The 12789-nt window shown below is 41.4% G+C and overlaps 1 protein-coding gene across 2 annotated transcripts in view; it reads left to right on the top strand.

Annotated features, from left to right (window-relative positions):
* The window catches only part of wake (wide awake), a 143927-nt gene that overhangs the window by 75440 nt on the left and 55698 nt on the right, over positions 1-12789 (top strand). Inside the window, exon 1 of one of the 2 annotated variants that reach the window (XM_071587430.1) lies at positions 7463-7624. The exons of the other annotated variant lie outside the window; for it this stretch is intronic. Coding sequence (XP_071443531.1) covers positions 7567-7624 — 58 coding nt within the window. The 5' untranslated portion in view covers positions 7463-7566. Of the gene's footprint in view, positions 1-7462; positions 7625-12789 lie in introns of those variants that run through there. 2 annotated transcript variants of the gene reach the window in all.

Genomic DNA, 12789 nt, shown 5'->3' with positions numbered 1-12789 from the left:
TATATGTATATATATATATGTATATACATGTGCGCCTATATATATATATATATATATATATATATATATATATATATATATATATATATATGTATATATAGTATGCTTACGTAGACGTAACACGGAAGTGCCGAATAGTACAATACACAGTAACACACAATATAGAAACAAAAAAAAAACAAAAAAGAACATTCACACGTATTTTCTTGATATTTCGACAACAACAATCCGTCTTCCTCTGAAGATATAGAAGTAATGACTGACTGACTGACTTTTTTTTTGTGTTTCTATATTGTGTGTTACTGTGTATTATATATATGTATATATATACATACATACACACACACAAATATATATATATATATATATATATATATATATATATATATATATATATATATATATATATATATATATATATATATATGAGAGAGCATTTCCTCTACCTCCCCTCCCCCGCCCAGACCCCTAACCGCTCTCCAGCAAATTTTCAGTCTTACTTGAAGAAGGCCTCGGAGAAGGCTGAAAGCGTAAACAATTTACCATGTGAGTGTCCTTTTAAGAGTCACTATTTTATTTGTATTATGTGTGTGTATACATATATATATATATATATATATATATATATATATATATATATAGTACAATACACAGTAACACACAATATAGAAACACAAAAAAAAAGAACACTCACACGTATTTTCTTGATATTTCGACGGAAACAATCCGCCTTCATCTGAAGATATAGAAGTAAATTATAAAGTATTACTTCTATATCTTCAGATGAAGACGGATTGTTTCCGTCGAAATATCAAGAAAATACGTGTGAGTGTTCTTCTTTTTTTTTGTGTTTCTATATTGTGTTTTACTGTGTATTGTACTATTCGGCACTTCCGTGTTACGTCTACGAAATGGAACGCTCTTCGGCGACGCACAAATATATAAAAACACAGATGTAGATTTTTAAACCATACAGAGACAAAGAAAGGACACTCACAATATGTTGTTTTGACGTTTCGACGTCGACGTCTGAGTGTCCTTTTAAATGTTGCTATTCTATTTGTGTTCTATTGTGCCGTCCCAGTATTGTGCTGCTCGTGTGAGTGTTTCCGTATAATCTATATATAGATATAGGTGTGAATGTGTGTGTGTGTGTTTGCACACATATGTATATAGTGTATATACTCACACACATAGTTAAACATCGGAGGAGAGTAATTCATAGTCGTTCAAGTATATTGGTCGGTAAATTAATTGTATCCGCAGCAGCATTCAGCTGCTCGTGACGGTCACCTCACGGCATGTACCACCACAACCTTCTGCGCCAACATATTTCGAACTTTGATTCGATGTATCCTCCGATGTCTTCTTCTTCCATCCGTTCGCCTTCCTCCGTGGCCGTGGCCTCCAGTTGCCCCCTCATCTTCGTCCACCCGCTAACACTTTTTGACTCGAGACCCGAGCGTTCCCTCAACTGCCTCCGATATATGCAGACGCATGTGACTCTATTTACTCCCAATCATTCCAATAGGAAACTCCTTCCTGCCGTGCACGCCCGCACCCTTTCAGACCTTTCCCCGCCCCCAACCGCCGCCGCGACTGCTGTCTCTCTAACTCACTCAATTGCCTCTCCCGCTAACCCCTCTCTCTCTCTCTTCAACCCCCCTCCCTCCGTCCCCCTGGAGTCATGCTGTTTGTGCCCTCTCGTCGTCCGCAATGCATCACCCCGCCGCCGTCGTCCCGCTTGGCCCCCGGAGCAGCAGTGGTGGTTGCCTCGGGTCGTGAAGCCCATCCACTGAATCGGGTCACCCGACATGAGCCGTTCGCACGGTTCTCCCAGAGCTGTAACTTGCAGAGAGCTTTGGCTATGCTTGTGGAACACAGGCTCGTGCCGTGGGACGCCCCGGAGTGATTTTCTCCGCCAAATATGCCACAGTCAATTTCAGGAGAAGAGAATTCGTTTCATCCACCGAACTCTGCTCGGAGACTTACGATTGAGAAGTTTTATTTTATGTGTAAAAGTTAACACTTTGGTTACATACATCGCCTCACTATTTTCGTCAGGGTTATGCGAAGTTCTATCTCCAATTATGGTGACTGACGCATAGTATCTCGGTGATGGTGATTTATAGGAATGGAGGTACTTTCATCTATGTATCGACGATACCTTTTTGTCATAATATTTGTAGAGCAGTTTAAGTGAGTATACTGTCCGTCCGATGGGATGCTAAACTGCGGCCCCTTTGCATCTTTCGTTAAGATTAGGCCAATGGCGACGCCGCGTTTCTCTCCACCTTTTGTCCATTCCCATCCATCCCTAAGGGCGCAAATGACCGCAGCTGTCGGTTGCTTCCCCGAACCGACCAACTATTACAACTTCGGGATTAATCGGCCGTTGAAATATCATTATCAATTAGTAGTCCGTTTTAGGTAGGTTTTGGATGGACACCGGTCTTTACTTCACTACTACATTTCTTAGCTTCGTCTAAAAAGACAACCTAATACCCAAGCACTACATTAAACTCTTCTTCAATTCCGCAATATTCTACCTCTCAAATTCTCCTAGACTATAATGTCGTTGTCGGCATGCCGTCTGGCCTTGACGGCCGTGGTGCACGGTCGCAAGTAAAATAGCCACTCAGAGAGAAATGTAGCAAATTGGTGAAGAGATTTTTATTATTTCAGTGTTCCTTTAGGAAGACTGAAATAATAAAAACTATAAAAACATTTTCTTATCAAAGATGTTAAATCTCTAGATACCATTTTTTGCCCCATTTTTACTATTATAATAGACTTTTTAAAGGAAAAATGAGTGTTTTTTGTTTTATTTCCGCGAGTCTAGGAGAACACACTTGGACTTGAACCGTGAAATGACCCGTAGTGATTTTCTCCACCGAATTTGCGACAGTCAATTTCAGGAGAAGAGATTCCGTTTCATTCAGAGTAATTTTCATTTGAGTAATTTAATCCAAAATTCGTTTTTACCGCACAAATTAAAAATTATAAACTTAACGAAGTTTATACCTTTTGCTTTGTTCATTCTTACGTAAAATTACGTTATTGTAATGCAATGTTTTGGGACTGACACACGCATAAATTGATCCAGAAATGCACTTTTTCATCGACTCCTTATCAAACATTAATGATTAAGAAATTGATGACTCCGTAAAAAGTTAGTGTCGCCGCATCTCCCGTTGTTTTTTGGCAATTAAGACATTTTTACTTCCAGATCTGAAATCATATTGCACCCTAGCATAAGGATTCACTCTAACTCGCGACCATTATCAATATTATTAATGGAAAAGATAATGCAAATTTTAATTATCTTAAAGGAACAATATTTAGTGATATTACTTTGACCATAAAGGAAACTAACATAACGCACTATAATGCTTATACTAAATTGCGTGATTTTCTCAAATAACGTCTTCATAAATGATCAAATACCCTATTCATCGAACTCTTTCTTATTAATGCATAATCGAAGACAAATTATGACTTAGCTGACTCTTTTGAATGTAATTGCATGCTGAAGTTTACAACTCTAATTAATTATTTTGAGATAAACCTGTAAGGATCTTGTTCTGTTGGGATTTACATGTATTTCACAATTTCGTTTTGTTTAAAGATCGAGTTGGAAAATTAAATTTCTCTGTAAAAAAAGCTCCATGAGTGTAATATATGTAATAAGCAATTAATTATTTCGAATAGTCAAAAGGACTGAACTCCTCACCAGAATGCCGTGGTTGATGGTTTTTTGTCATTCAATTTCGCTCGTAATTATCTTTGTAAAGACCGCCGGAAGACGTGTGGGAAGCGCATTGGCTCTGTGATATGATTAATTTCTTTAAAACTCCCTATGCTCGCAGCATGTGGGTCCTCGATGTCAAGCGATCAAAACATTTGTCTTCCCAAAAGATGTCTCCCAAGCTCTTTCCCCTAGTCAATGGCGGTCATATCTCCATCACGGAACCCCCCCCCCCCCCCCACACTCTCCACAGCCCTTTGTTCACTGCGCCCTCCCATCATATCACCCGGCGGGACTTTCGCTTTCGCCTTTGATGACGCGTTTGTTACTCCTTGTCCTCGAATTGTACGCACAGCGCCCTTCGTGACGCCCGAGGGACATATAGGGAAAGGTAAGCACATCTCCAGTCTCATAATGTCAGCTTTATGGATTACGATCCGGCCCAGGTCATGGATGTTGCCATTGGTTTTTTTCTCTGCCGGTTTTCCGATTACATTGACCGGTTTTCTCTCATTGCCTCGAATATTCCTTTAAACTCAACAGGATTGATCAACCTCCCAACATCCTACTTGATTTTCATATTGCTCTTTGGCTGAAGATACTATACCATGTATGAGTTTAATTTGAGGAAAATAAGGAGAATTATTTACGTTAAAAATAAAACCTGGATTGCAGCCTTACTCTTGGTCACTTATCGTGATGAATGAGTAGGTTTCCTTTCATATCTGAAAAAAAACAAGTTTTCACAAAGAAGAATGTAATTAGTTAATTATTCTCAACGTTAAAGTAAATTAATTAATCGCATATTTCTCATACAGGTTTCCATTAAGTGTGCGAATGTTTACTTGTCGAATGTTTTCATTGATTCCATTGTGGTTTCTAGGTCCCCTCATTTAATTAGAATTGGTCATAGTCATTCTCCTTATCCCTTACAAACGCCATCAGAATGTTTCCCCCACCCGCCGTAATCTATTGACTTCCTTTCACTGCCTTCAGAACCCAGAGACAAGCTACCAGACGTTTTTATTTTCTTTCTATTAACTCACCGTCAGGATATAGTGTAACACTTTTTTTCTAGCATGGGACGTGCTTCTGCGAGAATGTTTATTTGCAAAAGATTTCATGCATATACAGGCTATTCATGCATATACAGGCCAGTATACAAACTGTGCTAGGCGCGGGGAGCCTCACTGGTGTCACCGAGCGTCAGCGGCCCAATTAGTAACACCCTTCAACAGCATATTTCCCATCAAGTCACTGTTGAAATTAGATTAAGTACTTTTAATACTTCCTTAATTGAAATATGTTTTCTTTTGTAGGTTGGTATTCATGATTTTTTACGGAATCAGCATTCATTAAATAATCCAAAGTGCGAGAAGTAACGAGACGGGTGTCAACTGATTACGGTCGGTCAAAAGTTAATGATGAATCATGTTTTCTCGAAGCTTGGTGTTAAGTTCTCATCCGGCCCCCACTTTACACGCGGGAAAAGTGTCCTTGTCTAACTGAAACGAGTGGTCTAATTAAAATGGCTGTTGAAGCTTCGCCGTTCCAAGTAAAAACACTTCGTCATGCCTCGAAGAAATTAGTTAGGCTGTCATTCGGAAGTATACTCGCACACGTAAGCTCATCCTTACTCAATTTGAGTGAGGTCAACTTATGTACATATAATACCGACTGCCAATTAACATTGATGGAAAATTAAATGAAATATGTTGAACTCGCATTGTTAAAATAGCATAGTAATTGCTATTCAACACTAGACTCCCTGCCATTATGATTATGGCATTCTTGTGACTTAAGGGTACATATCTCGATCAATGCCACACCTTTACCAAGTGCGATTGTGTTTAAAAAAACTTTTGTCATATCGCGAATACATATTACGGCGAAATCCCGAAATAATAAATACGGTTCTGTTGACGGATTATGCGCTCCTCAAGCACTGACAAGGTTGTACAGCCCGAACACCTAAAGTTCAATATTCGGATACTATATAAGTATTTCCGCGAGCCCGATATTCTAACACAGATGTGAACAATTAACTTCTGGCGACTCACGTCACCACCAACAGGCAGGACCTACAAAGTCAAGCAATACATCGGTCAGACGATCGCCCCACCTGTGGACGGTGTGTCGCACCAATGCGTCAGCAAGAGCGACGCTCCTTGCGATTCGACATTTGTGCTGCCATTTTCGCCCGTCACTGTCACCACGACCCATTTCTCCCGCCCCCTTCCGCCTCACCCCTTCGCCCCTCTTCCGCTCTCCCCTCGTGACCGCCCGTGCGATCGTCAACACAGCTGGGAAACCCTTCTGCACGCCTCCCAGGTCCGTCCGACTTTTCCTCGGAGGAAAAAGAAAGGGACCGCGCGTCACGGATGCCGCGTCGCCCGTCGCCTTGGGGGAAGGGCGGTCGAGACCCGTTGAATTGCAGTCGCGTCCGCGCTTTCAGCCGGTGAGCGTTCGTTCCGTGATCTGCAGCGTGCGTGTCCTCGGCGAATTCAGCGTGAGTCTGTCAGGGTCTCGTCAACAGACGACACCCTTCTTCCCTCTCAGCTTCTCCCTCCGCGGGCGGGAACTGCCGGTACGCGGTCGTTTTGATTACAGTGCGGTTACTCTTCATCAGGAGGGAGTGCATTAAGGAGTAGGGGGACTGGAGGAGGGAGAAGCCATTCCCGACCGCAGTGAATCCGTTTCTTCTCGCAAGAGTGCACTCTTAGAGCAAGGGCAGTTCAGTGAAGTCCTGGCATCCGCCCGTCCTCCCTGTGAGATATCGGGGATCTCGGGGATGGGCATGGCAGGACAACTCTCTTGTGACTCTCCGTTCTTCCAGAAGTTATTAATTAGGTCCTAGCAGTTTTATCGAAACCAGGAGTGCTGATTGCTCGGAAAGGTGCCTCCCATCAGTAGAAATTGCAGATGCTGATCCGGAATCGTCTTCCCAACCTTGATAAAATATCCTCGTTTTCATCATCGACCTCACCTTGGGTCGTCGATCTGCCCGTGGTTACCAGTCTCTCCAACCAGACACTTAACTTCGACTTGCCCGCGTACAAGCCCTTCCTTGTGGCCCTCCCAAACTTCGACGTTAATCACCGACGCACCTCTCAGATGTTGGACTGGCAGGGATCGGTCCCCGTCCGACTAAAGTGGCCACGACCCCCGTGCTCCGGGCTCTGATTGGCCCGGCTCGGATACCGAAGGAGGCCGACCGGCGGTGGCAGTGATCTCTCGCGACCGTGGAGGGAAGCGAGCCCGGGAGGATGGAGGTAGAGCGCCGGGCCTCGACCGTCGAGGCCCGCCGCCGGCGGAGCTCGGTCCGCATGAGCCTCAAGCTCATGGGCAGCCGGTGGCTGAATGCGATGATAGGCGGGGAGAGACTCGAACCCGGGCCGAAGAGGGACAAGGGCCACCGGACGGGATACTCAGAGGATTGGCTTATCGAGTCAAGCGAGGAGGGCGGAGAGGAGGAGGAGGGTGGGCGTGCGACGGCGGAGGGGAAGGGGAACGGAGGCGTCCCGACGCCACCAAGGGTGCGGGTGGAGTGGTCGGAACGGCGCTCGGATGACGAGGACCTTCTGCCGTCGCCGGTGGAGAAGAGGGCGTCCGAGTGGGCTGGTGGAGGCGGCACACCCCCTGTCAGACCGAGGGAGACGAAATCGGGTTCCCCAGCGAGCGGGGCGGGGCAGAGGCACCCCGGTTGGGGCGGAAGGCTTTCCTGCTCCCCGACGCTGCCCCTCAGCGCGCAGTCGGGGTCTCTCCCGACACCCTGCACCCCGTTCCACCCCGCGACCCCTCTGTCGACGATAGCCACTATGAGGAGGAATTCTTACGCGTCGACGGCGGACTTGATCGAGAAGATCGACAACGAGGGTGCGTAGAACTTATGTTTGGAGGGTTGATTTTTCGTTGAGGAGAGGTCAAACAGGAGAACAGGTAGGAGATGGAAGGTTCCTCCCAAGCTTTAGTTCTTATTCGCCGTACTAACAAGCTTCTTAGTTTATGGAAATTACTTGTTGATATTCATGGTTGAAGTCGAGGATCTACTCTTATTGGCCTTCATGCGAGATAGGCTAAGTAGCAATTTAAATTAATTAAAATATAATTGCTTAACAAAGGGAGTATCTGTTTTCCAATACTTACACAGTAAAATATTCTTCGAGAGATGCTCAGAAGAAGGTTGTGTCAATCTCCACTGGAACCTTACAAAATTCACTTTTAACTTTTTCTACATTGTAAAATATTAACTCTAGAAAAATCATTTGTTCAAAATATTTTACCATTTAAATACATGTACACATTATTATCATTTTATTTATTCTATTATTACGCCTGAATTGTAGGTACGTTGCAGATAGTTTATATTGTATCAAGAGCTAGGCCAGATTCATTTTAAATCACAATGCCTCCGTCACAAGTTGTCACGCCTCACGACGCGCCAAGTCATCACCTGGGCGTGTGGAAGGGAACTTTTGAGACTTCACTCATTAATGATATATTTTTTAAATGAAATAAATTTAATTAAATATTTAAAACGTATAAAATTGTCTCTGGAATTTCTAAATTAATTTTATTCAATTACTAATCTGAAAAATTAAATTATGGACTCTGAAATCATTGAAAATACAGGTAATTTTGGAGTCCCAAAACGTTACTGATTTTCTCAACGAAAACGAGTAATCCTAAGTAATTAGATTGTACATCGAGATATCCGTGCTAAATAAAAAGTAAGGGTAAGGAAAATTATTTGCAAAGAGAAAATATCTCTATGGAAGTAGGGCGTTTATTTTATACATCTTATCTTCGTAATCAACCAATTATAACAATCATAGATAATTCTATACTTCCAGATTGGTAGTGGATAACATCGTCAAAATTGTGTGCGTGTTTATTTAAGAAATTTAAAAAGTGATGTATACTTGTAGCTGAAATTGGCTGTCCTAAATTAGCAATTAATTTTTCTCTCAAATCACCTGAATATTACGTTAATCATACCCTTAGGAAAACTACTTCCTTACGGTTCATGCACTCTTCCAACAAGAGTGGTCTAAAATTATCACACTCTTACAGGGCACATAAACGTCCGCGTTTTAAATTTGGATCAGCTTTCGTAAGAATAAGGAATTCTAGTTTTATTTATTCCTTAAAATGTTACACGACGTGTAGTATTCCTCGTGTATGAGGTTTCCATGGTTAATTAATAAAAAATTAAATTTTCAAATGTTCCTGGTACATTTGAAAATTTAATTTTTCTTAGTTTGAGTAGATTTTAAGAAAATACCGTAAAAATAGTGTGTTATGTATATTTTTTGGAGCAATTTCGATGGGAACCCAGCCAATACCCAGACGAATAGATTGTCAGACTAAGAATTTAGAGCAAATAAATTTAACGGTAGTAGAGGTGATAAATGGTAGGGCATGTAATGAGAGGGTAGAAATGCTACGGAAAATAGCAATAGATGGAAGCGGAGGAGAAGAGAGGTAAAGGTGGCTGGCCTGCGTGGTGGAAGACCTTGATAAGAGGAGAACTGTGTCGCCGGATGCAGAAGGCAGTGGAGAAGAGGTTGACAACATTCAGCGAGGCCACACGCGGGTGGCAAAATCTGCGGATGAATTGAAGCAGATATTAATAAAAATAGCTCTTTCTCCGGCATTTTTGTCTTGCCTTTCCTTCTCACACTACGGTCAAGATATAACCGAGGTTAGGCATTCAAACGAGAGAGAAAGAGAGGTATATTGTCGTCTGTCATTACTTTTGTGGACACTGGATTCAATAAATTTAGAATTCAATGCAATTTTATTTCATATGTAAAGGTGATATCCTAACTATCCTCTTCATACCATGCGTCCATATAGGAGCTCGCATGTTATCATGTGGATGCAGACGTTTGAAACATAATTTTTTGTTGGACGCCTAAATCGAATAATTGGCAAATTGTTGAGTTATTACAACCGCGATCGGTTTCGCCAATTGTATTTTGCGAACTTAGTAGTAGTAGTATTTAGGGGAGGCGACCGACAGCTGAGGTCATTTGCGCCATAGGGGATGGACAGGAAAGGATGAAGGGTGGAGAGAAACCCGGCGTCGGCATTAGCCTACTCTTTACGAAAGGCGCCAAGGGGTCCGCAGTTTAACGTCCCATCCGACGGACGGCGTACTCACTCAAAGTGCCCTCCACAAAGCACCTCAAGTAGGGATCGAGATAACCTCTGAAAAATATTCAACACCGCCGGGATTTGAACCCGCGCCCTCAGGGTGGGAAGCCAGTACGTTAGCCCCCGCACCATCTCGATCCCCTTTCGCGAACTTTCATTTAGAACTTCGCTCAGTCAGAATGTCTACTGACGGTGGTAAATACATGACTCGAATGGATAAGTAAGGAATAATCCAATGAAAATATGTATGGTTTATGTTTTGGCCATCGTGTTCCCGTTTACAATTCGATCTCCTTCGAAGTTCATATTGACGCCGGGCCTGGTTTTATTCGCGTGTTCGTGTTCTTGACGTGAGGGCAGTAGCAAATACAGAAAACTTATAAGAATTGCTATTTAAAATACTAAGCCATGGATAATATGTCCATGCACTAACTCATAACAATATGGTAAATATTTTATTGTTTGTGCTCGTCCGTCATCAATGATACCATTTTCATTTTCCAATTAACATGGAAATGCTTATTGTGACGTTCTCGTGGCGTAATAATTAACCATTTAATTTAAGTAAGCTTAATTTAGATTACTGTAGAGCAATCTCCAGCTTCTCTCCATCAATGGTCCCGTCAAGCTGCTTAAAAAACGTGCATTATGGTATAGCACCGCCATTCCTCATCGTAAATATTCCATTTGGCATTGTTTTTTTCCGTCATTAAAAAAATATAATAAATATTCTGGTCAATGGTTGTGTGCCAGTGCAGTCTGTGGCCGTGAAAATAGCGTACATTTCTTACACTCTGAGTGCAACTCTCCCATAAAGGTGAGACATCTCGCAACGGAGTGCAGTAAACACCAGATTGATCGCTAGAGGCGCATCAGGGGTGACCTAAGACGTATCCTCGGTTATAACTCGGATATCGTCACCCGTGCTATAAATTATATCTATAAACTGGCCAATGATATTGATTGATATACCACTAAATGCTATTTAGTTGTATATCAATCATTACCCACAAAAAAAATCGTTCCCGCTCTAAACTAGTACTGTAATATTAATGAAAAGGGATGTTTTTTTAAAATGTCTCCCTCTTGGGTAAGTCGAATTTCTTAGCAAATGTTAGATTTTTGAGTGGTCCAATAAGCGCACACGACTTGCTTGGGTCTTCAAATAAAATTTTAGTGTTGCTTTATCTTCAATTCAAATGCAAATACCATCCCAGATTATATAACAAAATGTTACCCTGTAAGTCGCTTCTATTATTTATGTATCATAAATTCTTAGCATTAGGTAGCACCCATTATTGATAGAATGCTTATGAAAACTCATAATTATGTGATTACCGTAAGATGAGATTCATGCTCCTCCATTACATGTCAATTTTCTCTTAGAAAAGGTTAACGAAACCTGGTAAGAATAACTATCCTCTAACACACAAAACAAAGGGACAATGCGGAAAAAATATTCGGTCTAATTAAAACTGTTTGGGCTTTGGCGTATTAAGAGTCAAGAGAGACTGCTCCCTCTGAAAAAGTGAGTTTCCATTAAAGTCCTAATGCGTCAGATGGCGAATTGCTGCAAAAGAGACTAGAGTAAATGAATGTAAGTGAATGCATAATTTCTGACATTAGGAGAAAAACGGAAGCTCTTACCTGTGCTTTTTCCGTTTGCGGTTTAATGCTGAGATAACCTGGCTATTCTTACCTTAGTCGACAAATGACATATAGTGCATAAAAGTTAAATCGTAAGCATAAATTATAGCACATTTCTCAGCATTTCATTCCTAACATGGAAGATATTGCAGATATTGTGTGTATGTTTAAACACTCGCGCGCACACACACACAGATATAATATATATATATATATATATATATATATATATATATATATATATATATATATATATATATATCGGTGATATCAGCCAAATTCTTTTTTTATACTTACACACATATTGGTAAAATGGTAAAACAACTCATTGAAATAAATATATCAACTAATAAAGAGGCGAAAAATTATTATTATGGTGGTCGTGTATTCACCGAAAATAAAAGGCTTTTATGAGCGTTACATTTATATTTTGATGGTGTTTAAAGTCACTAATTATTACTCAAAATTTGTGTGTGTGTGTGTGTATGCATGTATCAACCATAAACACAGTATATTCTATTGTTTCAGGCTTCACTTCATGGAAGTATTTAATATCCATTACTAAAAAGAAAGAAAGACTCGTACTTTTCCACAGATTTTATTATACGGTACAACGCGTTTCACCGACTTGTGGCATCATCAGGTACGTACCTGATGTACCCGATGTACCTGATGATGCCCCAAGTCGGTGAAACGCGTTGTACCGTATAATAAAATCTGTGGAAAAGTACGAGTCTTTCTTTCTTTTTAGTAATGGATATAAACACAGTAATCAACCAGAAGGTCGGTTTGGTAGGTGATGGTAGAGTTTACCCAGTACTAAGCCCGACGGCGTGTGAAATTTACACATCATGGTATGGGGGGCCAGTTCCTTTCCCTGTGCCGGTTATGCCAGGCAGACCTGGTACCCGAAAAAATCACATAGCTCCACATAGGTGGAGCTGCAGGTGCCCAGAGTGCCTTGCCTGGGAATTGAACCCGGGACCCTCCGTTCAGTAGTCCATCACTCTACCCCCACGACACACACACACACACGCACACACACACACACACACACACACACATATATATATATGGGACGGCACAATAGTACACAAATATAATATCAACATTTAAAAGGACATATTTTATATATATATGTGTGTGTGTTTGCACATATTGTACTGAGTTGATTACCGTGTTTATGATTGATATATGTATACACACACACTCAAATTTGAAGTAATAATTAGCCA

The sequence above is a fragment of the Hetaerina americana genome, unplaced genomic scaffold (genome assembly GCF_022747635.1).
Source record: "Hetaerina americana unplaced genomic scaffold, ioHetAmer1.1.p SCAF_3, whole genome shotgun sequence".
NCBI classification, from domain to species: Eukaryota; Metazoa; Arthropoda; class Insecta; order Odonata; family Calopterygidae; genus Hetaerina; species Hetaerina americana.
Note: the sequence above shows the minus strand (reverse complement) of the source record. Positions and strands in the feature narration are given on the sequence as shown.